General features: G+C 51.9%; 1 protein-coding gene across 3 annotated transcripts; it reads left to right on the plus strand.

The window, feature by feature from the left end:
- Nucleotides 1-528: 528 nt before the first annotated feature.
- MMP28 (matrix metallopeptidase 28) lies at nucleotides 529-25,953 on the plus strand. 3 transcript variants are annotated; one of them, XM_059147290.1, is made up of 8 exons: nucleotides 529-944; nucleotides 13,951-14,030; nucleotides 14,186-14,373; nucleotides 20,015-20,239; nucleotides 22,242-22,487; nucleotides 23,772-23,921; nucleotides 24,224-24,391; nucleotides 25,315-25,953. In XM_059147290.1, exons 1-8 carry the CDS (start codon nucleotides 834-836, stop codon nucleotides 25,458-25,460), a joined length of 1,314 nt encoding a protein of 437 aa, XP_059003273.1. In that variant the 5' UTR covers nucleotides 529-833; the 3' UTR covers nucleotides 25,461-25,953. The 3 variants fall into 3 exon arrangements, with proteins under 3 accessions (XP_059003273.1, XP_059003272.1, XP_059003271.1); XM_059147288.1 differs by having other exon boundaries at nucleotides 536-944; nucleotides 25,181-25,953; XM_059147289.1 differs by lacking the exon at nucleotides 23,772-23,921 and having other exon boundaries at nucleotides 530-944; nucleotides 25,181-25,953.
- Nucleotides 25,954-25,956: the final 3 nt, after the last annotated feature.

Raw genomic sequence — 25,956 nt, forward strand, 5'->3', positions numbered from 1 at the left:
GCCTACCACTTATGCATACCGCACGAAGTCGGGTACAGTGCTCACTTACATTATTCTCTCATTAAATGCTCCCTACAACCATATGATATTGGTATTCTTATTATCGACATTTGCTGGTGAGAAAAATACTTTCAGAGAGGGTGAGTGACTTGCCTAAGACCACACAGCCAGCAAGTAATGGAGGTAGGATTCACAGGGCTAGCAAAGAAGCAGATCTGGAACTGAAACCCCATTCTTCTGGACCCAATCCAGGGGTCCTTCTCTCATAGCCAGGGGACTCGACCTCCCAGCCTGGCTAAAATAATGTGACCCTCGGGCAGGCCAGGACGCTCCAAGATCGATGTCTTAGGTAGCTACAGTCTCCGCGAGACCCTTCTTCCCAGCCCTCCCCGGAGAGATCCGGATCAGCTGGAGGTGGCTGGCAAGAGAACCGGTGGGCAGGGCGGCGGTGGGCATCGGGCCAGGCTGTGGAGCCTGCGGAAGAGGCTCCGGGACCGCCGTGCGTTCCAGCGGTGGGGCGGAGTGGGTGGGGCCGGCACCCGGCCCCCGCCCCTCCTCCCTCCCTTCTTCCCTTGCCCTCCGAGTCCCGGGGCCGACAGTCCGCAGGCAGGCACTGCCGAGGCTACACCACTTCGGGCCGGCTCCCGGCGACGCCCTCAGAGGGGCGGCCCTGCGCTTGGAGCCCGAGCACCCGCGAGCCACCCCACGCCCCCGGGCGGGGCGGCGCAGAGCCAGAGCACTCAGGGGGTCCCGGGCGCCGCTAACCGCCTTGAGCAGCTTTGCGCGCGTGGACTCCCCACGCGCCCGCGCCGGGCGGCAGGAGCGGCGGCGAGATGGCGGCGCGTGTCGGCCTCCTGCTGCGCGCCCTGCCGCTACTGCTGTGGGGCGGCCTGGACGCCCAGTTCTCCGAGCGCGGAGGCCAGGAGCTGCGCAGGGAGGCGGAGGTAAAGGATGCGTGCGGGGCAGAGAGGGGGCCGCGTGCTAGAGACCCTCCAGAACTTTGCAGTCGGGCCACTGGGCCGTCTCATCGGAGCCGGCAATCTGCGTTACCTTCTCCCTGTCCGCACACAAAGAGCCGAGGGAGCGTTCTCCCCCGTGCCAGAGCTGGGACCACACAGGCGCCGGGATCTGCATTGATTTTTCCGGACCGGGCGGGGGGTGGGGAGGAAGCGACAAGATGGGACAGGCGGGCAACGGCTGAGAGAGAGACAGCTCCTGCACCCCTTTTTGGCGCAGTCTACTGTCCCTCACCGCCTAGGCTGCGGAGACTTGGCAGTTCATTCATCGGATGCCCCGAGCCTTTCCGGAGGCTGCGGAGCCCCCTAGATGGGTGAGGTGGAGCGGATACCGCTGACTGGCCGGGACACAGGAGACGGCACTGGGCTGGGGCTGCGACTGCCCAGCTTGAGCCAGGCGGCATCGAAGCTCGGCACTAGTTTCTTAACCTGTAAAATGGGTAAGAGTTTTAGAGTCCCAAGAACTCCTTCTAAGGAGCTTTGGAACAGTGCTTCTGGACTGAACTTGAGAAAGGGGGCAGGGAGTGGTGGCGAAACTTAAACACTTCTCATTTCATTGTCCTGCTCGGGACTCACCTGCTTGTTGTAGCTTTCACAGGGGGAGCTCTTTGGAGGCAGGGACGGGGATCTACTTGGGGTATCTATTTTCCAGATAAAGGTGATTGTAATACATGAGTATCACTTCTTTCTTCCCCCAAAGAAGCATCTCTGTGTTGTTATCTATTCTCAAGATTAGGACTGGGGTCTCCACTATTTTTTTTTAAGATTTTATTTATTTATTTGACAGAGAGACAAAGATCACAAGTAGGCAGAGAGGCAGGCGGGGGGTGGTGGGGTGGTGGGGTGGGGTGGTGGTATGCAGGCTCCCTGCTGAGCAGAGAGCCCGTTGTGGGGCTCAACCTCAGGACCCTGGGATCATGACCTGAGCCGAAGGCAGAAGCTTTAACCCACTGAGTCACTCAGGCACCCTGGGGTCTCCACTATTTTAAGGAGTTCTAAATTCCTGAGCCTGGCGCTCTGCTCTGAGACTCGTGCTCCCTAAGTGTCTCATTCTTGCTCTAAAACTGCCAGTCCAGGGGCGCCTGGGTGGCTCAATTGTTAAGCATCTGCCTTTGGCTCAGGTCATGATCCCAGCGTCCTGGGATGGAGCCCCACATCTGGCTCCCTGCTCAGCGGGAGACCTGCTTCTCCCTCTCCCACTCCCCTGCTTGTATTCCCTTTCTTGATGTCTCTCTCTGTGTGTCAAATAAGTAAATAAACTCTTAAAAAAAATAATAAAACTGCCAGTCCAGAACTTCTCAGTACCCTCCTATTCCCGTTCCCTAGAAGTTGGCATGCTGAATCTAAGAAACCTCCAGAATGAAGAAGCCCTTACGGAACGGAATGGCTCTTCCTTCCAGCAGCCAGCTCCTATCACTGTTCTGGGATATTTGGAAATGACCCTGTTTCAACAATGGGGGCCACCACCTCTGCTTCCAAGCATGGTCTCTTGTTTTGACTCTCTGCTTTCACACACTTGGGAGTCAGTCTGTTTCACTGAATTTAGAATCTTACAACATCAAGTACACAGTCCTCACGGCCCCAGGAGAAGGCTTCCTTCTACCAAGCCAAGTCCTATTAAGAGTACCGCCCCACCTCCCCCCCCAAGTCCGGGTCCCAGGCAATCCTTGGCAGGAGAACAGAGACAATCTCTCTGCCGCCCATGCCTGTGGTGGCCCCAGATGGAGAGAATTTTATATTGGGGTGTGCTTGGGAAGCATAATACTAAGCAGATTGAGTCTCTTGCAGTCTTTTTAACATAATTGGGGGATGGGAATTTTTAGCTCTGAGAACAAGAAATATAAACTTGAAATGTGTATGTGTCTCTATATGCCTATGCATGTACATACATATGTATACATATGCAATTCGGTGGTGTTACTGTGTCTATATGCGCTTCTATAAATGGTCAGTTGCATGAGTTTCAGTCTCAGACAGACGTGTGTGCAAACCATCAGTGAATCATTTAATCTCTCTGAACCTTGGGTTTCTTCTCTGTACAATGAAGGTTAACAATGTCTATTTCATAAGACTGCTGTGTGGTTTCATTGAGATAACGTGCGTAAAATGCTTAGCACAGTGCCTAGTACATAGCAAACAGTCAAAAGGAAGCTGCTCTCAATATTCTTGTTATTGTTATTATCTTTATCATTATTTTAGAGAATAGAGCTTCAGACTTAAGTCCCGGCTTGGTCGGGGCACCTGGGTGGCTCAGTGGGTTAAGCGTCTGACTTCAGCTCAGGTCATGATCTCAGGATCTTGGGATCAAGCCCCGCTCAGTGGGGAGTCTGCTTGTCCCTCTGCCCCTTTCCCCACTCATGCTCACTTGCTCTGTCTCTCAAATAAATATATAAAAATCTGTAAAAAAATAAAATAAAATGAAGTACTGGTTCAGTGACTAGCTCTCCAAGAACAATAACACAGGACAAAATATGTACGGCAACTATTTTCAGCATCGGACAACAGGCAGCACAGAGCTATCATCCCTAAGAGATGGTGTTGCAGTTACTATGACAACATTATAAATCACCCCAGAATTAGTGAAGTAAAACAAACATGTATTATGTTCATAGATACTGTGGATCAGAATTTCAAACAGGGCGCATGAGGGCAGCTTGTCTCTGCTCTACAAAGTTGGGGGATGGAGTCATCGCAAGGCTCTTTACTCACCTCTCTGGCTGTCAGCTGGGGGCCAACGTTCTCTCCTGGGGGCGTCCCCACATGGGTTCTCCAGGTGGGCTAGTTTGGGCCCAGACATGGTCCTTGGGTCTCCAGGATGAGTGTTCCGAAAGAGAGAGAGAGTGTGAGAGCGAGGACAAGCATGACTTCATGACTGATTTGACGAAGTTCATAGCATCCCTTCTGCTGTTCCCCACCGGCTGGAGCAAGTCACACACTCCAGGTCAAGGGGAGGGAACATAGACCCCACAGTTGGTGGCAGGGACGCTGAAGTCACTGTAAAAAGAGCATGGGAATGGGAGGTGTCACTGTGGTCATTTGGGGAAGTACAACCATCCGCAGAAGGAAACCACAAAAGTGAGCCCCATGATCACCCCGGCTCTTTGCTCGGGTCTAATGCCCTGACGGGGGTGCAGAGAGCTAGACCCCAAGCAAAGCACAGCACTCCTGCTGAGCTTATGGGCAAAGTGCAGAGTTCAGGACAGAGAAAGAAAGATATCATAAAAACCAGCTGAGTGATCTTAAACTAGTACCCTCCTGCAGGCAACAGTTTCCTCCTCTGTAAAGTAAGAGTCAAGCTTCTTCAGGGACTCTCTTTGCGCTAACATTCTTTGGCTTTGGTATGTTTGTATGCCGGCACCTGTGTGTGCGTGTGTGTGTTTCATCTGCCTGCGTGTCTCTGTCTGTCTGTCTGTCTGTATGTGTCTGTGTTCTGAGGTCTCTGTTTGCCCTGTGTGCCTGTTCCCTGTGCCCTGTGTGCCTGCCTGCCAGTGTGTGTCTCTTGTATGCATACAAAACAATAAAGTTGAGGGTTTTCCAAAGTGGGCTTTGCCTGGGAGGAGACAGACCACTTACAAAGCTGCATTATGAACGAGTTCATTGTTGCCCACTTGGGAAAACTAGGGCTGCTCACGATGCTAGTGGGGAGGAAGGGCCTCCACTGCTGAGTTGCAAGATTGAGAGTTAACGCTGACCTCATCACCTTGGCCCCCCTCCCATTCGCAATCAGGCCCTATCCTGTACTTGGGTGACACGGACTGTCCCTGGGGAGCTACCTACTGTGTTTCCCCTGGACCCTCTTTAAACACCAGGGGATATGTCAGGACCTACCTTCCATTCGGTGGTCTACGCAGATCTGCACAGCTCCTCCCAGTACGCCAGCACAGCAAGGAGCTGGCTAGTTCGTCTCTCCAGGGAAACACTGCAGCTTCTGTGGAGTAACCACCCCCAGATGCAGTGTCTGTTTCTCACACCCAGAGCCATTCATTTGACTTTTTGTGAGTCAGAAACCCAGAAGCCCGGGTGTGGAAGCTGTTCCCAAGAGCTGAGCGGAGGAGTGACTCATGGGTGCAGAGTGAACAGAAGTGCTGAAGAGGCTTTGGAGGGTCCCAGAGGACCACGAGCTGGTGGAAAAGCAGTTGTCAAACCAGTTGTAAAACCAAGGGATCTGGCAAAAGCTGGGTGGGGAAGCATGACCACAGTGGGGAGATGGGTGGACAGCTCTCCCTAAATCCAGCCTTTAGGGCATGATTTTGTGCCCTACATGTAGCCCTGCAAGTGTAGTGAGGACCATGGGTCCGCACAGTACGAGTATTTGGCCTGAGAAATAAGTACAAGAGGAGTCTGGATGGAGACTAGCCAGCTAATCTTTTCCAACTTCCTTAAGGACAAAAAAATGAAAGGAGTGGGGATAAGAGGTTACCCAGGCTACACCCACACAGAACTTTGTGACTATGAGACTAGGAACAAGAGAAAGGAGGAGAAGATAAAGGGAGTCAGACAGAGGGAAAGGGAGGCATTTGCTCTCAATAAAAGGGAAGGGTCCCAGCTGGTCCCACTGCCCCTAGACCTTCAGTAGAACCCAAGAGCCAGAGAGCAAAAGGAACAGGCTTAAGCCCCATTGCACACCTGTGGCTTGTCAGATGCCCTGTTTGGGGTGTAATGGGAGATGTGATCCCAGCCTCTACTGAAAGCCAGAGCCCACCACCGAAGCAGCTTCTTTCCTCTGCTCTGGCCCTGGACCTGCTTACAGAGGAGACAGAAGGAGTTCAGCTAGAAACATCCCCAGTTTTACCTTTTTCTCATTTGAGCATCCAGTAGGGAGAGCCATCTGGCCCCTGTGCCTCCAGTTGTAAATCCTCTGAGTTACTTGTTTGAATGTGAAATAAGACGTCCTGGGATAAGCATCAGAGGATCTGAACTCAAGGACTGGTTCTGTTGCTCCCCTGAGAGCCTTTAGCAAAACTCTGCTTTCTCCCCTGAGACTTACTTTTCTCATCTTTAACATGGGATTAGCAACGCCTGTCCTGCCTATGTTTATGCAAGGAGATTGGGAAGGTCAAAGGTGTAGAACTCTTAAAAATTCTATACTAGTCAAGGACTTGTCATGTTCCTGATTACCAGAAAAATATTTTTATATATAGAACATGCCAAGGCAGAACGCCAGCTATCATCCCTTGCATCTTGACTTGGCTAATAGTGCTCAAGATATATTGAATGACAAAGACAATCACGTAGAGTCACTATGAAAAGACTAAAATCATAATGAAATGTCACATGAGATAGAATAAGTCATAGGTAGAGCAACATGATTTCCGCACGATCTTGCCTTTTTGCAATTTAAAAATTCTTGGTCTCAGGGCGCCTGGGTGTCTCAGTAGGATATGCACCCAACTCTTGCTTTCAGTTCAGGTCATGATCTCAGAGTGGGGAGATCGAACCCCATGTCGGCCCCCATGCTCTGCTCATCAGGGAGTCTGCTGGAGATTTCCTCTCTTGGTTTTGCTCCTGCAGTTCTTTGATTATGAAGGGTGTCACAGCCACTCTACAGACATAAAACTGAGACCTGCCCTTCCTAGACTTACCTAACAAGCTTCCTTTCCAGCAGTAAAGCTCTGTGACTATAGTGGGAAAACAACATTTTTAATGGGACAACTGTCATAAAGCTTTCCCAGAGCATCTTGTCTTCTTACTGGATTTTCACGACACTCCTGTGAGAAAGCTAAAGCATTCTTACCTGTATGTCACACTTTGAGGCACAGAGAGGTTAAGCAACTTTGCCATAGCTCATACAGCTAATCAGCTGCAGAAGCAAGGCTATGATAATAGATGAAGCTGGAGTATATTTTAGCTCTAATCCAACCTTCTCATTTTATAGAAGAAGAAATGGAGGCCCAGGTGTGCCTGAGTGGTTCAGTTGGTTAAGCATCTGCTTCCGGCTCAGATCATGATCTCTGGGTCCTGGGATGGAGCCCCACATCATCGGGCTCCCTGCTCAATGGGGAGTCTGCTTCTCCTTCTCTCTTTGACCCTCCCCTCACTCATGCTCACTCTCTCTCTCAAATAAATAAAACATTAAAAAAAAAAAAAAAAGAAGAAAGTAAGTAAGTAAAGAAATAAACAGAAGCCCAGAGAGGAACAGAACTTGCCTAAGGACAGACACTTCTTAGTAGCACAGGAATAAAACTCAAGACACAGCCCAGGGCTCTTGCCCTGCAGGCCAGTGACTCAGAGGTCTTGACTTGGGCCTCAATTTATTTTGCTACACCTCATTGCTACAATGGCCAGAAATTTCCCCATCCCTTGGGCACTGAGTGGGCTGGGCTCTACGTACCCTCCCATGACAAGTCAGGACGGATGCGGGACCAGAACCTCAAGGGTTCTGATTCCACTCAGCTTTCTGGGTCCCAGGAAGAACCGTTTTCATTTTACTCAGACACCACCGCCACTCCCAGGACTTTTCAGAGGCGACTCCCCAGGGAAGTAGCCCCAGCCCTGACCAAGTGGGTGAGGCAGGTTGTCACAAGCTTTTAGGCCTGAGTAGGGTGAATCACAGAAGGGCACGGTCCTGCAGCTTCCTCTCCACTCAGCTTAAGCCTTAGCCTCCCTGGGAAGAGAGGATGGGTGGAGAATGGGGCAAAGAGAAAAGCCTGTGTTTGGAACTGCAAGGCAGAGGGGAGCAGCCAGGATACAGCCTCCGAGCAGAGGGACTGGCGTGACCCCAGGGAGAGCTCAGGGGGTCCCTAAGAGAATATAAGACAAGCCCTAGGGAAGCTCCAGACTAGAAGGGAAATGACCCTCCAAGGCAATAGTAGTCGAGCTGGAATGAAAACAGGAGCTCCCCGTCCTCGTCCTGTGTCTCTTTCTGGGACCCCTTCACCATGCTGTCACCTGCCCCACCCCACCCCCCTTTCTCCCATGCAGACAGGCCATTTCTGTCACCTTTGCGGAGGAAAACGGAGGCTTGGCAGATGGGCTTACAGAGAGGGTTAGGGACAGCTGCAGGAGCAGAGCGTGTCTCAACCATGCCTCCCCCTCAGCCCGCGATGGGGCTTCCGCCTTCACCCAACAGAACTTTAGAGCACGCAGCCCTGAGGATATGAAGGCCCCCCCTTCCTACATGTAATTTTAAAATGTTTATATTAAAAATATGAATGTTCGTATTAAAAATAATATAAATGGGGATGCCTGGGTGGCTCAGTTGGTTGGACGACTGCCTTCGGCTCAGGTCATGATCCGGGAGTCTCGGGATCGAGTCCCGCATTGGGCTCCCAGCTCCACGGGGAGTCTGCTTCTCCCTCTGACCTTCTCCTCGCTCATGCTCTCTCTCACTGTCTCTCTCTCAAATAAATAAATAAAATCTTTAAAAAAAATAATATAAATGAAAGGGAATCCTTAAGTTCTGGTAACTGCTATTGTAATACTTGACTGAGGGACACCAGGTTGGTTCAGTCGGTTAAGGGTCTGCCCTCAGCTCAGGTCATGATCCCGTGGTCCTGGGATGGAGTCCTGCATCAGACTCCCTGCTCAGTGGGGACTCTGCTTGTCCCTCTTCCTCTGCCCCTCACTCCCCTCCACCTTGTGCTCTCTCTCTCTCTCTCTCACTCTCAAGTGACTAAATAAAATCTTTTTTTTTTCTTTAAGATTTATGGGACACCTGCGTGGCTCAGTCGGTTAAGCATCTGCCTTCAGCGCAGGTTGCGATCCCAGGGTCCTAGGATTGAGGAGTCCCGCCATTGGGCTCCTTGCCCAGCTGGGAGTCTGCTTCTCCCTCTGCCTGCTGTTCCCTTTGCTTGTGTGCTCTCTCTCTCTCTCTCTGACAAATAAATAAATAAAATATTTTTTAAAAATATTTTATTTCGGGACGCCTGGGTGGCTCAGTTGGTTAAGCAGCTGCCTTCAGCTCAGGTCATGATCCCAGCGTCCTGGGATCAAGTCCCACATCGGGCTCCTTGCTCCGAAGGGAGCCTGCTTCTCCCTCTGACTCTGCCTTCCACTCTGTCTGCCTATGCTTGCTCTCGCTCTCTCTCTCTCTGACAAATAAATAAATAAAATCTTAAAAAATAAATAAATAAATAAAAATAAAAATAAAAAATATATATTTTATTTCTTTGACACAGAGAGACACAGCGAGAGAGGGAACACAAGCAGGAGTGGGAGAGGGAGAAGCAGGCTCCCCACTGAGCAGGTAGCCCAACTCAGGGCTCAATCCCAGGACCCCAAGATCATGACCTGAGCCACAGTCAGATGCTTAATGACTGAGCCACGCAGGCGCCCCTCAAATGCATAAGTAAAATCTTAAAAAAAAAAATAGTTAAGTGCTTTTATGGAAATACAAAATGTCAAATTCTTAAAATTAATTTTTCTCATTCTTGGCCTGGTCTCGTGCTCACACTCTCACACTGCCTCCTGGGAATTCAGCTCTGCCTTTGCAACCCACAGGGTGCCAGAGACCAGTCAGGAAGAGAGGCCCAGGACTTCCCCTCTGATAGACCCCTCAAAAAAGCCTCCACCCTCATCCTGCCCTCCAGGCCACCTTGCCTGCCAAAGTACCATGCACGGCAGCCCAGCCAGGAAACAGGAGACGCCGCTAGTCAATATCCCCTCCCTTCTGCTCTGTCCAAGGCTTCATAGTTCCAGAATCAGAGCCAACTTTCTGATAAGGGATGGGTGGGTTTGGGGGGAGGAGCACAGGGAGTGCCAGCCTGTTAGCCTGTGACCCAGTCTCTCCTAAGTCACTCAGCAAATCAGCTTCAAAGGGGACACTGAATTTCCGACTTCCTTTAGAAAGCCACTCTACCCATCCACACCAAGGGAAGGGGAGGAGGCAAGAAGAGAATCAGGCACTTGGCTGGGGCGGGGCAAGTCTAAGGTAGAGCTGACTTGAGAACAGAGCTGTTACCGCCTGGTTCTGAGCAGTTCCCATCTTACAGACGGGTTGTATTCCGAAAGTCTTAATTTTTCTACTAAGGTAAATCAACTAGGTCAGCTGTTCATGGAATATTTACTAAGTATGCTAGATAGGCATTGCTTTACTTAATCCTCCTGAGAATTGGGACACCTGGGTGGCTCAGCCTGTTAAGCATCCCTTTGGCTCAGTTCATGATTGCAGGGTCTTGGGATTGAGTCCTGCATCAGGCTCCTTGCTTAGCAGGGAGCCTGCTTCTCCCTCTGCCTGCTGCTCCCTCTGCTTGTTCTCTGACAAACAAATAAGTAAAATCTTTAAAAATTAAATAAATTAAAATCCTTCGGAGAATCCTGTGGGTTTATTCTTGTTTTCCCATTGCAAGTGAAGAAACAGAAGAAGAAGAAAAAGAAGCAGCAGCATCAGAGATGCTAAGTGATTTGTCCCTGGCCACCCAGAGTAAGGGTTGGGAACAGATTCTTGATTCCAAGCCCGGTGGCTATTCCATGATGCCACGCTTTTTTGGGCAATAAATGGTTTTCCAGATTAAGCCACTAGAACTCCTTTAATCCATTATGCCTCCCCCAATAGTGCAAATTTGGAAAGGGAGAAAAAGAAAATAGTACTGACATACGAATAAATTAGTGCAGAAAAATAACAAAATGGACTTGGGAAGTGTTCCCTTGTCTAGAACAAGGGTTCCTTGTGGAAAGTGGCTTTATTGAGAAGTGGGTGTGGAGGTCGCTGAGGGCGGATATAATGAAATTCACAAAGCCCAAGCTGGATATTTGCAAAGGTTTAGGAGCTTGCCCATCCTGGCTCTTCGTGTCTGGTTTTGTTCTCAATTTGCGCCTTCTCCTTAAGGCAGCAGCCGTGATTGGAGCCGATTCAAGAAACGCAGCAAAGAAAAGTGAGTAAGAGAACAAGGAAGACAGAAAATGATTTCCCATAGGTAACACAGCCAGGAGGGCTAACCATGGAGAGACGATATGTGTCTGTATAAGAATTAAACAGCCGAGGTGATGTTTCTTTTCATCCATCGATGAGGCTTTCTCAGGGACAAGGGCAAGCAGGGAGCCAAGCGCATTGTTTCCCCGAAGGGCAGGGCTGGTGAGAGGTAAGGATGATGAGTCCCACACTTCTCACCAATGGCCTCCACACACGTGGTTGGGGAGAGAGCAGCTTCTAGGTGTGTAAGGGCATGGGGGGCGAAAAGGCATTTGGGCCATGAGATGTTCTCTAGGCACACTAACTTCCTGGGGGGGGGGTGTCACATCCGGGTCCACTGCCATCACATGATGGAAGGTTCTGGCTTCTCCCTTGAGCTCCGGGATCATACAACTAATGCCGGTTGACATCAGAGTGTGTATCTTATTTTTAATCCACCCCCTTCTGCCCCTCTTCTGGTTTCCTTACATGGTCTCTAGCTTCACCCTCCAAGGCAAACATAAGCCGTCCCGGATTACTCTCTTTCTGTCAGCCCTCACAGTCAGGCCACCTGATCAGGACTAAACGAAGGTTCCCATTCCCCACCCTGGGTGGCAGTTCTGCCTCTCTCCCTGCGGCTTCATCACATGTCCTGCTTCTTCACGTTCACTGCGCTCTAACCTTCCTCGGTTCCTGAGAGCCCTCACCCTGGTTCCTAGCTCCGGGCTCTGGGCCTGATGCTCCTCCGCCTGCAACAGCCTTTCCCACCTCGCTGCAAGCCAGCACTTCTCATTCTTCACGACTCACATTAAAGATCATCTTTTCACAGGGTCCTTCCCTGACCTCCCTGATAGAAAAGCTCTCTTTAAATTATTCTCAGTTGGGATGCCTGGTTGGCTCAGTGAGTTAAAGCCTCTGCCTTCGGCTCAGGTCATGATCTCAGGGTCCTGGGATTGAGCACCGCATCAGGCTCTCTGCTCAGCAGGGAGCCTGCTTCCCCTTCTCTCTCTCTGCCTGCCTCTCTGCCTACTTGTGATCTCTCTCTGTCAAATAAATAAATAAAATTTTAAAAAAATATATTCTCAATCACATCACCCAATTTCTTTTCTTTATAGCACCCAAACTGCCTCCTTTGCTTGAGGTCCATATTTCTACCATCCGTCTCTATCCACAAGGCTTGTTGGTCATTGTACCTGACGGTGTACATCGTACATTGTATAAATTCACAAATGAGTGACTGAAAAGAGGAAGTTGCAAGTTCCTTTTTTTTTTTTTAAGATTATTTATTTATTTAATTGACAGAGAGAGAGAGAGAGAGATGACAAGTAGGCAGAGAGGTAGGCAGGGGGTGGGGGAAGCAGGCTCCCCCCACCCCAGCAGAAAGCCTGGTACAGGGCTCGATCCCAGGACCCTGAGATCATGACCTGAGCCGACACTATTTTTTTTAAGATTTTTATTAATTAATTAATTTATTTATTTATTATATATTATAGTATATTATATTTATATTAAATAAATATTTGTTTATTTGTCAGTGTGAGAGCCCAAGCAAAGGGAAAGGCAGGCAAAGGGAGAAGCAGGCTCTGCACTAAGCAAGAATCCTGGTGCGGGAATCCTGGTCCAGGACCCTGGGATCATGAGCTGAGCCAAATGCAGATGCTTAACCACCTGAGCCACCCAGGTGTCCCAACACTATTTTTTTTTAAGATTTTATTTATTTATTTATTTATTTATTTGACAGAGAGAGAGATCACAAGTAGGCAGAGAGAGGGGCACCAGAGAGCCCGATGCAGGGCTTGATCCCAGGGTCCTGAGATCACGATCTGAGCCAAAGGCAGAGGCTCAGACCACTGAGCCATTCAGGGTGCCCCTCAACACTTTTTTTTTTTTTTTTAAATCTGAGACAGAATGAGAGAGAGAGAGAGTGGGCAAGCACAAGCGGGGCAGAGGGGCAGAGGGGCAGAGGGACAGGGATAAGCAGACTCCCGGCTTAGAGGGAACATGACACAGGGCTCAATCCCAGGACCCTGAGATCATGGCCTGAGATGAACGCAGACACCTATCCAACTGAGTCACCCAAGTGCCCCCCCATAAGCACCTTTTTTTTTTTTAAGATTTTATTTATTTATTTGATAGACGGAGATCACAAGTAGGCAGAGAGGCAGGCAGAGAGAGAGGAGGAAGCAGGCTCCCTGCTGAGCAGAGAGGCCGATGTGGGGCTCCATCCCAGGACCCTGAGATCATGACCTGAGCTGAAGGCAGCGGCTTTAACCCACTGAGCCAGCCACCCAGGTGCCCCCATAAACAACTTTTCTAAGGAGACGAGTTTTTATACAAACCATAGAGTTGAGGGCAAGTGCATCTGTCGTTCCTAGGGCCTTATATGTGTCTGCATTTGGGGGTAGGTGAATTGTTTAGGAAGAAGCCAGAATAGAGAGAAAATTAATTCCCAAGCCAGGCATGGCAGAGCCTGCAGGTGACTGGCCCAACTTCTGATTAATACAGGGCACCCCCCAGACAGGTGAGATGTTTCAGGAGCAGAGCTGAGTGCACATTTATACTTGTAAAACTGCTCTGTCTGGAGCCCCTCCCCAGTGACAGGCCCTGTGTTAAGTGCCTTGTACACTCTATTGTGATCAAGCCTCATCAAGAAAACCTGTATGTTATGTACTGTTTCTAAGCCCCTTTTACAGTTAAGAAACCTGCCGTTTAGAGAAATAGTTTTTGCTAACTGGGATTTAAACCCAGGCCGGCTTGTGATTCCAGAGCCCCTAACTCTGCTCATCCAGCCTGCCTCTCCAGATCCCTGATTGTGCTGGGAAATACTCTGGGGAGGGACAGCTCGGTCAGTTTGAGAATTAAGGAAGCTAAAGTTTGGACCCATTGAGTGACTTGCCCAAGACCATCAAGCTAGTCAATGGTGGGCTGGAACGGAGTTTATGTCCTTCTGGCTTTGGTCCCAGGACTCCTTCTCCTAGAGCTCATAGACCTCATTGGGACTGGGCCTGAGCATGTGCCACCGACCCTCGACCCTCGACCCTCGGAGACCAAGGGAGGGAAGAGAATGCCACGCTGTGGGAAAACTGACACTCCTCTCCCCGCCAGGCATTTCTGGAGAAGTATGGATATCTCAATGAGCAGGTCCCCAAAGACCTCACCGCGGCAAGATTCAGCGACGCCATCAGGTATGTGGGGATTTGGGGGTGCCAGAGGGTCACACTGCATCGCTCCCTCCCCTCCCCCCTCCGCCAGCCTCCCGCTGTCTCCTGGGAAGCTCTTTGCTCTCGCCCCCACTCCTCGCCCTCCCGCTGTGCTCCTGTATCTCAATTCCTCCTGACAGGAAGTTCCAGCGGGTATCTCAGCTGCCCATCAGCGGCACGCTAGACCCTGCCACACTGCGCCAGATGATGCGGCCCCGCTGTGGGGTGGCAGACACAGACAGTCAGGCGGCCTGGACCGAGAGGGTTAGTGCCCTGTTCGCCGGACGCCGGGCCAAAATGAGGCGTAAGAAACGCTTTGCGAAGCAAGGTGAGCCCTGTTGAAATCTAGCTAAGCTGGGATTCCCGACGCCCAGAAGTCCCACGGCCAGAGGACAAACCAGCCCAGCCTGGGACTGGGCTTTGTCAGTGTCATCTTCCCTAGGACAGGAGAGGGGAGAGCAGCGGGTGAACAGGACCGGTCAAGTGGAGGGCCATGTTTGGGAACACAGACATTTAAATCAGAATTTTACAGACATGGATGAATTTTCAATATGCCGATGTTTCCCGGGACAAGCCCCATCGAGCCCCCTTCATTCCTGGGTCAGTTGGTTACGCTGTGAACTGTTGCCAGCATTTTGCCTTGTGTTTTCCCAAAGTTGTTCTCATCGGGATTTGTTCTTTTTTTCATAAGAGTGATTCAACAAAGATGTGATTTACCAGTCAGTTTTATTTTGCCTTACTGGAACAGAATTCACATGCCATAAAATATACCCATTGGAAGTGTACAACTCAGTGGTTTTTAGTATATTTGCAGAATTGTGCAACCATTACCATAATCCAATTCTAGAACGTGTTCATCACCTCCAAAAGAAACCCCATGTTCTCTAGCGGTCACTCCCTTCCCTTTTCCCCTCTCCCTTCCCCCTCCCCTGCTTCTTGCCCCCTCCCCCAGCCCCTGACAACCACCCACCAGCTTTCTGTTTCTGTGGATTTGCCTTTTGGAGACATTTCATCACTGCTCATTGTATACATCTGGGTTTCTGCCATTGTGATTCTCCTTTTGTAGTTTTTGTTTTATCTTTCCTTCACCTCCTCTTCCTCCCTTTTGTCCTGATTCAGTCTTCTAGGATCAAATGTTACGGACCTAAGATTTATGAAGTTCTGATTCTTCTCTCGATTCTTCATCACCATCAAGTTTTCCTGTGTTTAATTTTAACATCTTCTTTGTACTAAGTCTAATTTTCTCTGACTGATTTCTGCAGTTTTTAGGATTTCTAACAAGATGGGGCTGTCGAGTCAGGTTTTCATCTGTAACCAAGTTTACTACGAGCACTTTGAGCCATTGCCTCTTATTTATTTATTTTATTTTTTTTTTTCCAGATTCTGTTTTTTTTTTTTTTTCACTCAACATTTTTTTTTTTAAAACATATATTTTTATCCCCAGGGGTACAGGTCTGTGAATCACCAGGTTTACACACTTCACAGCACTCACCAAAGTACATACCCTCCCCAATGTCCATAATCCCACCCCCTTCTCCCTAAGCCCCTCCCCCCAGCAACCCTCAGTTTGTTTTGTGAGATTAAGAGTCACTTATGGTTTGTCTCCCTCCCTATCCCATCTTGTTTCATTTATTCTTCTCCTACCCACCTAAGCCCCCATGTTGCATCACCACTTCCTCATATCAGGGAGATCATATGATAGTTGTCTTTCTCTGCTTGACTTATTTCGCTAAGCATGATACGCTCTAGTTCCATCCATGTTGTCGCAAATGGCAAGATTTCATTTCTTTTGATGGCTGCATAGTATTCCATTGTGTATATATACCACATCTTCTTGATCCATTCATCTGTTGATGGACATCTAGGTTCTTTCCATAGTTTGGCTATTGTAGACATTGCTGCTATAAACATTCGGGTGCATGTGCCCCTTTGGATCACTACATTTGTATCTTTAGGGTAAATACCCAATAGTGCAATTGCTGGGTCATAGGGCAGTTCTATTTTCAACATTTTGAGGAGCCATTGCCTCTTAAATTGCCTTAGCTGCTTGCACCAACAATATCCCTTGTGAACAGAACACAAGGTTCATAGGTCGTTTTAATTTCTTTGCTGATCCAGAAAGAAGCTATGGGCCGTTCCCCTCAGCTCCTGGAGGATAGCAGTAATGGGGTCTGGACGCTGGGGTCCAGAAGTCCTTGATATCCACATGTTCTGCATCCCACCGTGTTTCTGGACCACAGAGCTAGAAGAAAGTCGTAGCATGAGCGGAGGCAGCATTCCAGGAGCTGGGGCTCTGGGATCGGCAGTGTGTCATGCTCCATTTCCTCATCTAAGACATAGGCCCTTTCTGGTTGCAAAGTAGAAATGGGCCCCGATCAGCAAAGGGAAGGGGCTGGCAGTGGAAGGTGGGGCGGCCCTATACACAGCCTCAGCAGTGGCATTTCCCAGCTACAGGCGGTCTCCCAGAGAGTTGGGATGCTGCCTTCCGGACCATCCAGGCACAGCCTGAGCACCCTAGATCCTTCCTTCTGGCAGCATCTTCTCCTGCCTTCTCCAGGGAGTCGCTGATGGAACCCACTTGGCGCTGTTCAATTTGGAGCATCCATTTGGAACAGAGATTCCAGCAAAGGCATCTTTGGTAGCCTTGCCCAACCAGCCTGGCCCCATGTCACTGTCTGACCGTGACTCCTAGTTCAGACAGCAGTGGCTCAGGTTAGATGGAGACTTTCCCCTCTTGTTCATAACCTGAACCACAGCAGCTTGACTTCTTTTACCCCGAATGAGAAGACCTTCCCTAGAAAGGAGCTGTATGCTTGGCAGGCACTGAATGCTTCCTATGCCTTCCTTTGGAGAATGTGTTTAATAACAGTTGACCCTTCCTGAGCGTCTATGATATGCCAAGTGTGGCTCTAAATGGGTTAAGCCACGTCATCCCATAACAACTCTAGGAGATAAGGACCATCATTATCCTCATTTTAAAGAGAGGCAAACTAAGGGGACAAAGAGCTGAGGAAATTTCCCCAGAACCAGAGCCAGAGTGTGGCCAAGCCTTCCCATCCCTGGGAGGCCTGAGTGAGATGCCACATGTGAGAAACCCCAGAACACGGGTGGGTGCCGTAAAAATGATGTGGATTTCTAGGCCAGTGACTGTCTACTCTGTGGACGAATGCTCTCCTGACAACGTCAGGTTCCAGGGTAGGGTTGCCAGTTAAAATATAAGACATCCAGGTAAATCTGGATGTCAGATGAGCAGCAAATCATTGCTTTGTGCTCACTTTTATACAAAAACATAATTTATCTAATATTCAAATGTAACCAGGTGTTCCATGTTTTTATTTGCTCAGTCTGGCAGTCTCATTCCAGGTGTGCCTGCAGGGGAGATTTTCAATCCCCCTCAGTCCCCCATGGAGCTGGGGTGCGTTGTGGGGGGGTCCCGGGGTGGAAAAGGAAGGAGACAGGAGGAGGCATTTACCGAGCACCCACCACGTGCCTGGCAGCTGCATGCTGCTAGTTCATTTGCCTTCTTGTTTTCACCACAAGTAAGTCTTACCAACCACACTTGGCAAATAAGGAAACCAAGGTTTGGAGAGATTCCATAATTTGCTCTGTAAGCTAGTGAGTAGAAGTGCTGGGATTCCGACCAGCCTTCTTTCCACAGTATCCGCTGCCTTTTGGGAGTCAGGACTCCAGGGTCCTCCCCAAAGCAAGGTGTCTAGGTGTCCACTCTTCCCCACGTCCTTTTCCTTCCCTCTTCCCTTTTGGATTTTGGGGCAAGGGCGTGGGGGGTGCACTGCCAGGTGCTTGTGTGGCCTAGGGTCATTGCAGAATCCAGCCTCGCCTGGGCCAGGATTCAGGATGGGGCCCCAGGTAGCCAGCCTGCTCTGTAAGGACCTACCTCAGGAAGAGGACAGAGAGAGGCCTCAGGCTGCTGGTGGGGGTAGGTGGTGGGTGAGGGGGGGGGGTCTTCCTTTTTGGCAGGCATACCAACAACCCCTCCCAAGGAAAATTATCCATTTTCTCTCAGTCATGTACCTATAAGCCCTCCCTGCCCTCCTCCAGAGACACGCATGCAGGCACACACACACACACACACACACGTTCACAGAGGACTTGTATCCTGCAAGCTGCCACCTTACCTAGCTAGAGTGAGAGAACTGCCCACCCTCTCCCTTTTTTGCCGGGCTGAGTGAAGCCCCCCTCTGAGGCAAAGAGGCAGAAGGAGCTTTCTCACACTTCTGGGGGCTTGAAGGTGGGCGGGGAGGGTCTGGGAGTCAGTCAGCCCCAGCAGGGTCTGGAAGTGCCCCGCGGCAGCCAGTCCAGAGCCCTCCGAGTCTCCTCTGGATCCCAGGCCTTCCCTCCGCCCTCCGTGTCTCCCTCCCTTCCTAAGAATCCTTCCCTCTTCCCTCCCTGAGGGTTGGTCACTGGCTGGGAGAGGTTGGATGACTGCCAGGCCAAACAGGCCTGGGAAGGCAGCATTGCCTTGAATGGAGCTTGGCTCAGGGTGGGAGAAAAGACATTCCCCTCCCCCACGTCCCCGGGGGGATAAGAGAGGGAAAGGGCACTCAGCTCCTCGGCTCTTGACCACCCTCCCTCCCATCTGGAGAATCTCAGCTCAAGCAGAGCCCCTGCTTTGACCCATAGGAGCGATGTTCAGGCAAATTTATAAGTCTTGAGTCTTAACAAATGTGTCTGCTTACCTGTATGGTGTAGTGGAAGGTCAGATGTCAGGGCCTGAGCTCAGGGCCTAGCTCGGCTACTCACTCACTCTGTGACCCTGAGCAGGTCCCTTCCCCTCGTCTCAACTTCCCCACAACAGAGCAGAAAGGTTGGAGAAGCAGGGGGCCAGCCTTCCATGACTTCAGCCCTCCCCCTCTTGGTTTAGGCAAGGACTTCCCAGAGGCAAAAGGGCAGGTGGTCTGAACCTTCGATTTTTCCTCCAGGGAGAAAGAGGGCTGTGCCCACTGGCCTAGCCTGCCTATTTGTCACCCATACCTCAGGAACTGTGATCCAGTTGGGAAACTGAGACCCCAAAAACCACATGATAGCTTTGCAGCCCCTGGACCCATGAAGCCTGGCTCTGAGCTGTGAGTGTTTTAGCTGGGGTCACAGTCTCAGCCCCTGAACTTTGCAAGGCTCAGAAATAGCCCGTGAAAAACTCAGGATCTGGACTTTCTAAGCACCCTGGTCCTGGGTGTGCTGTGGGCTGCAGGGGGACTCAGTAGACATGAGGCTTGGGCAAGAGGCCAGCGTCTTAGGTCCAAGGGAGGAACTGCAGTTCTGGGCAAAGGCATAGAAGCTCATAACTAAGTGGAGATGGAAAAATTTCTCTCCAGTCTCAGTGAGTGACAAAACACACCCTGTGTTCTGATTTGTTTACACCTTGGAGCTCTCCAGAATCCCTGAGGAAGTGAGGGGGAGGGCTGGGGGTCAGGGAAAAACCTCTAATAAATGGGTCTTGGTAGCTGGTGGGCAGCAGGCCTGCGGCACTGGAATGGGAGGGGCAGGTGGGTGTGAGAGGTGGAGGAGAGGAAAGGGTGAGAGGGGGTCACAGCTGTGGCCCTGTCGGCCCCATCTCTCCTCCACCCCCTGACACAGCAGCCAGGGGTAGGGATTTGCTGCCACCAAGACATGCAGAACGGTTTTCAGGTTCAGCCGAGGCTGTGAGAAAGAAGACCCGGACCAGAGATTCCTTAGGTTGGGGGCTTTTCCTGGGCAGAGGTCACATATCCCCTAGGGACCTCCCCAGGCCAAGCCACTAGACTGGGGACTCTCTGGGACCAGGGTAGTCCTGTCGGCTCAAGAGCAGTGTCTCCCCAGCCAGATGGGCTCTTCCCAGGACAAGGGCTGTGTCTTTCCCCTTCAAATCCAGGACTCCCTGGAGGAGAGCCAACGCGCCTCATATGGGTCCCTGGGGACCAGCCCCGGGCTCCACAGGTAGGTAAGACTGACATGGCCTCTCCGGCCTGCAGGCAGCAAGTGGTACAAGCAGCTCCTCTCCTACCGCCTGGTGAACTGGCCACAGCACCTCCCGGAACAGGCAGTTCGTGGGGCCGTGCGTGCCGCCTTTCAACTGTGGAGCAACGTCTCAGCGCTGCAGTTCTGGGAGGCTCCAGCCACAGTCCCCGCTGACATCCGCCTCACCTTCTTCCAAGGGGACCACAACGACGGGCTGGGCAATGCCTTTGATGGCCCAGGTGCTGACACAGAGCCTCTCTCTCCCATGGCAGGAGGGGAACCCAGCTGGGAGACGCAGTCTAGGGAGGGCAATGGGGCCTTTGCTTTCCGTTCAGCCTTGGGCAAACTGGATCTCCCTTCAAAGAACCCTCAGTCTCCTCCCCTGTAGAATGGGAGCAATGGTTTCTGCCCAATTATGTGGCACGTGACTGAAGGGATGGCAAGATGAGGTTCTGCATGGAGAGTGCTTTGCAAATTCCAGAGTATTTTCTGGGAGAAGCTTCTGAGGTCCCACCACCCATCCTCTGCTTCTAGACAGACCTGTGCCTCCCCTGTTCTCCAAAAGCGGATGTTCTCACAACCACCACCCTACAAACATCCAGAGGCCACCGCTACCCAACTCTTGCCCTCCCCAAACCCACTACCACAGTCACTGCCACAGGGTAAGAGGCGTTCTGTCCCTTACCCACCATAGAAGTGCTTTGCGTTCCCACAACCCAGCCAATTCTTCTGTTTGTCCCCAATCTAAAAGGCTTATGGCAGCAGTTTAACCTGCTCTCCTCCCATTCTGCCCAACACAGGCCTTCAGAACCTGACTGCAGGCTACTTGTGCATCACCCTCCCACCCCACCCGCCCCCTCCATGCCCTAATGAGGAAAGGAGCCCTGATTGGGCCACTTCACCCCAGTGGGAACTCCAGGGAATGTGGGCCCTCACCTCCCTCACGCTGCTCTGCTTTAAATCAGGCCCACTCCCAGCAAAGTCCATGTCCAGGTCCTGTTGCTGGGACCAGGGATAGGACTGGCAGAAATCTAAGCTTTTCACGAATCCACACGTTACATATATGTGCTCCTGCGTGTAACTCCAGTCAGCCCTGATATCTACATGAAATGTACATTCCTGTGCCCCGCTGGAGTCTGGCGGCTAAGACCATACCGGGCTGGGAGAAAGCTCTCTGATCTGGGGCAGGTGCTTTGTCTTTTCTGAGTTGAGGTGTTCTCTCTCTCTGAAACCTGCCATCTGTCTCCCAGGATTATTGTGAGGAGTGAACCGAAAGGGCTAACACTGCTCCGACAGCTTGAGGCATGTTCAAAACAGGAGGCATGTATTCCTCCTACACTCACACGGCCCCATCCCCGGAGACTTCTCACCCCAGGCAACTCTCCTCTAACAGCAGTCAATCCCCTTTGGCCTGGGCTCCAAGAAGGCAATGCAGGAATTGCCCTCCACAGGCTTCTAGGCCAACATTATCACCCTGCCCTTTGCTGACTGTGGCCCCTGCAAAAAGTGAATTGTGACATGTGAGGGCCTTGGGATTGTGTAGCTGATAAGCCCCCCGGGGTATGCCACAAGCTCCAACATCACTGATCCTGTCTGTTCCTTCCCTCTGCTCACTCCTACTAGAGCGAGGAGGTAGAGACCCACAGAGGGGCCCTACAGAGGAAGGCAAGAACACAAAAATGTGCTTTTTATTAAAGACTATATATACCCATAAACATACCCAGCACCCAGATCAAGAATCGACATTACCAACATTCAGAGGGCCCCATCGTGCCTACCTCTGGGATAACCATATACCTATTCTAGATCTTTGTGAAAATACTTTCCGTGTAGCATTCCTCATGGGCTAGGCACTAAGTATTATGCGTAATCTACTCGTATAGAGACTCACTCCTCTGTAATCCCCAGAGCAACCCCGTGAGGAAGAAGCAGCTCATTATCATCATTACCATTTCAGATCAGAGCGGGAGCGACTGGCCCAAGGTCACATAGCTAGTAAACAGGGAAACAGGGATGGAAACCCATGGGGTCTGTACACCACGCTGCCTCCCAGGCGTCCACACCCCAAAGCCTAGTCTTCGGTTCAGGGCTGCCCACTCGAACCTCTGCCAGGTCATGAGGAGGGAAATTGTGCAGCTGAAAATAACCACACCCACCCCGGGGGCTCCACACGGGAAGGTGGGAACGTGGGGGGCGTGGCGGGCGGTAGCGCTCCCACTGACACCCCCGCGCCGCCTGCAGGGGGCGCCCTGGCGCACGCCTTCCTGCCCCGCCGGGGCGAAGCGCACTTCGACGGCGACGAGCGCTGGTCCCTGACCCGCCGCCGCGGGCGCAACCTGTTCGTGGTGCTGGCGCACGAGATCGGCCACACGCTCGGCCTGCCGCACTCGCCTGCGCCGCGCGCGCTCATGGCGCCATACTACAAGAGGCTGGGCCGCGACGCGCTGCTCAGCTGGGACGACGTGCTTGCCGTGCAGGGCCTGTATGGTGAGCCCCCGCCATGTCCACCGCCGGTCCCCCGTTCCAGCCCCGGGGCCCGCACGCCCGCGCGGCGAGCAGGAGCCCCCCGCCCCAAGCGTGGGAATCCAGCCTCCCCGTCAACGGTCCCTCGCGATCCCGAAGCCGCGGGCTCCCCTCACATCCAAAAAAGCCCCCCGTGCCTGGCCTCTCCATCCCAATCAGGTCCCACGCACTGCCTGGCGCTCCATTCCCCAGTCCTGCCCAACCCCAGTCTCGGCCTCGGCAGTTCCTCTCCCATCGCTGCCCCATCACCCAGACCCAGTGTCCGGTCCCACCTCTTCCCCCATCCCAGCCCACGTTCCTGCTCCTCTTGCCCTCCTCCAGCCTTCCCCCTCCCTGAGGCTGGTGCCCGCTTCCCACCAAGCCTGGGCCTCTGTCTGGAGGTAGACCCAGCCGAGGTTACCCCCCCCTATCCCGACCCCTTTCAGAATGAACTGGCCAGGGCTGCCACCCAGCCAGCCACAGCTCAGAGTGCCCAGTGCGTCGGCAGGGCCAGAGCCCTGGGTTCAAGTCACCATGGGATTCCTGATAAGCAGTTGCTCTTAGGCAAAGCATTAGCCCTCTGAGAGCTCTCAGTTTTACCTTCTGAGAAAGGGGATAATCATTGAGGCCCTGCTTACCTCACAGGGCTGTTGTGCTAGTAGGGGTACCAACTTCTCAGTAGCCTAAGAAACCATCCGGAACAGCTGCTGCTTCGTGAGTGTATACTATCTGCCCGGCACTTAACACACTCATGAGGTATCTTTGTCCACAGATGGGGAGAACCGGGCTCAGAGAGGTTAGGTAACTTGTCTAAGGTCACACAGCTATAAAGCTGTAGACCACAATGCAGGACCTGGTGCCAAATTCCAAGCTTGTTGGACCCTGCTTCACTCTCATAAGTATAATGATGTAATTATTATGATTGCTCTAACTATTGCAGCCCAGACCCTGAACTCTGCCCTCATGCCATCTGTGTTGCCCAGGACTCAGGGAAGAGAACCTTCTGCTCTTCTTAGTGCCTGACTTTTGGGTGGTCTACCACTCAAGTTTTAGCTCAGTAGAGGCCTCTTTCCCACGCTGTTCAGTAGGAGAGAAGACTTTTGAGTTTAGTGCTATGGTTAATAACAACCAAGGAAACTTTTAGACTCCCCCACCCCGTTGCTTCCCAAACTAGATAATGATAGAAGGAACCAGAAGAGAGGTCTTGAGCCCTCCACACACGCCCCAACCAGTGTGTGTTCTCTCCCTCTTCTCTCCTTCCCCATGAAGGGAAGCCCCAGGGGGGCTCCGTGGCCATCCAGCTCCCAGGAAAACTGTTCACTGACTTTGAGGCCTGGGACCCCCACAGACCACAGGGAAGGCGCCCCGAAATCCAGGGTCCTAAATATTGCCACTCTTCCTTTGATGCCATCACTGTAGGTAAGATGGTCCCACCTGTGCCTCACTGCCTTTTTCCTTCCTCCTCCACATCTCTAGGGGTCTCCAGAGCTGGAATACGAGGTGGGGTTAAGAATTAAGAAATCCAGAAATCCCAAGCCACAAGCATTCTGCAGGGGTAGCAAGCCAATGCCAAGCAAAACACTTGCTTCCTCCTGCATGCCTTCCCAGCTGTGCTCACTACATCCTCTCTCCTGAGTCTGGGAAGCTGGTTCTAGGAAAGCACCTTCCCTAGAAAGGCAGGGAGAGGCTGATGGTCACTCAACTCTCTTGTCTCCGGACAGATGGGCAACAGAGACTGTACATTTTTCAAGGAAGCCACTTCTGGGAGGTGTCCGCGGATGGCAACGTCTCAGAGCCACGCCCACTACAGGAAAGGTGGGCGGGGCTGCCCCCCCACATTGAGGCTGCTGCCGTATCATTGGACAATGGAGACTTCTACTTCTTCAAAGGTACCAGCCTTGGGGCAGATGAGAAAATTGAGGCCTGGAGAAGGGAGGTGTTCTCTCCCAAGTCAAAAGAGGGGTGGAGTCCCGATTCCACTCTGAACCTGTGGCCCCAGGGAACTCTACCAGGAGGTTCCTTCAGTGATGGATTGCGGGGCATGGGTGTTGAGGTTGTCCCAGAGAGAAAGGGTGGGAGGGCCACAGAGGAGGAGAGCAGAGGACCACTCCTGAACTCCGCAATCCAACAGAAAAATCCTGCTTCCTTGGAATCCTGGCTGTGTGAGGTTGGGCCTGTCACTTGGACTTGAGTTATCTCGAATGGGAAAAATAATCCAAGTGTGTTGGGGAAGGAGGATTAAAACATATCACAAGGAGTGTGCAGTATATTTGGGTAAATAGTTTCACTCATCCAACAAATATTGCCTTTTATGCATCAGACACAGTTGGGGGTGTTGGGATACAGTCGTGAAAAAGAGAGAAATTCCTGCCCTCATAGAACTATCCGCAGAAACGGTGGTGACTGGCCTTCCCTGTGGTCCACTGCCCATTCAGGGATATGCCCCCGCAGTGCTGTCTGCCCTCTGCTGACACCTGCTGGAAGTTGGCCACCACCCTCTCTCCTTAACTGGGTATAACGAAATTACTAATACTGTGAGATCCATTTTGATGATCACAAGTACTGACCATGTTGGTCTCCAACATGAGGGGGAACACGGGTCTGGGGGGACAGAGGTGAGGTGGAGGACCAGAGGGGGACAGCCACCAGCTCACCCTGGCTCTCCCGATGCCCTACAGGGAGCCGATGCTGGAGGTTCCGGGGCCCCAAGCCAGTGTGGGGTTCACCACAGTTGTGCAGGGCAGGGGGCCTGCCCCGCCACCCCGACGCCGCCCTCTTCTTCCCTCCTCTGGGCCGACTCGTCCTCTTCAAGGGTGCCCGCTACTACGTGCTGGCCCCAGACGGACTGCAGGTGGAGCCCTACTACCCCCGAGGCCTGCGGGACTGGGGTGGTGTCCCCGAGGAGGTCAGCGGTGCCCTGCCACGGCCGGATGGTTCAATCATCTTCTTCAGAGATGACCGCTACTGGCGCCTTGACCAGGCCAAACTACGTGTGACCACCTCGGGCCGCTGGGCCGCAGAGCTGCCCTGGATGGGCTGCTGGCATGCCAATTCGGGGGGCGCCCTCTTCTGATGCTCCCACCCCTTAGTGAATTGCTGGTGCCCTCGTGGCCAACGTGTATCCTCTGCCCCAGGAGAAGGACCTGTCTTGGAAGCCTCTGAGCCTCCCTGCATAAGACCAGGCAGGAAAGTTTGCATTTGTGCCCTGGAGAATAGCTTTGTGCTCTTCAGACATCGACCTTTAAGGGATCAATCCAAGGAGAAACCATTAAGGGTCTCCAACCCTACAGCCCTTCCCCTGAAGGACTCTCCTCCCCAAGCCTTAGGGATTTTTCTTTTGCTAAAGGTACACTTCTGTCTGGGAGGCAACAGCACTGGGCGGCTAGGGAGGGTGCAGAACTCGATGGAGAGGTTGGGACCACTTCGCAAGACTGTCTCCTTCCTCTCAGGACCT

This window comes from Mustela lutreola, chromosome 15, assembly GCF_030435805.1.
Source record: "Mustela lutreola isolate mMusLut2 chromosome 15, mMusLut2.pri, whole genome shotgun sequence".
In the NCBI taxonomy this organism is placed as follows: Eukaryota; Metazoa; Chordata; class Mammalia; order Carnivora; family Mustelidae; genus Mustela; species Mustela lutreola.

Excerpts from the sequence above, each read along its gene's own strand:
- MMP28 (XM_059147288.1), top strand. The coding sequence starts at position 834 with ATGGCGGCGCGTGTCGGCCTCCTGCTGCGCGCCCTGCCGCTACTGCTG. Across the intron at positions 23,922-24,223 it reads CTTTGATGCCATCACTGTAG|ATGGGCAACAGAGACTGTAC; the intron begins GTAAGATGGTCC and ends GTCTCCGGACAG. Across the intron at positions 24,392-25,180 it reads AGACTTCTACTTCTTCAAAG|GGAGCCGATGCTGGAGGTTC; the intron begins GTACCAGCCTTG and ends GATGCCCTACAG.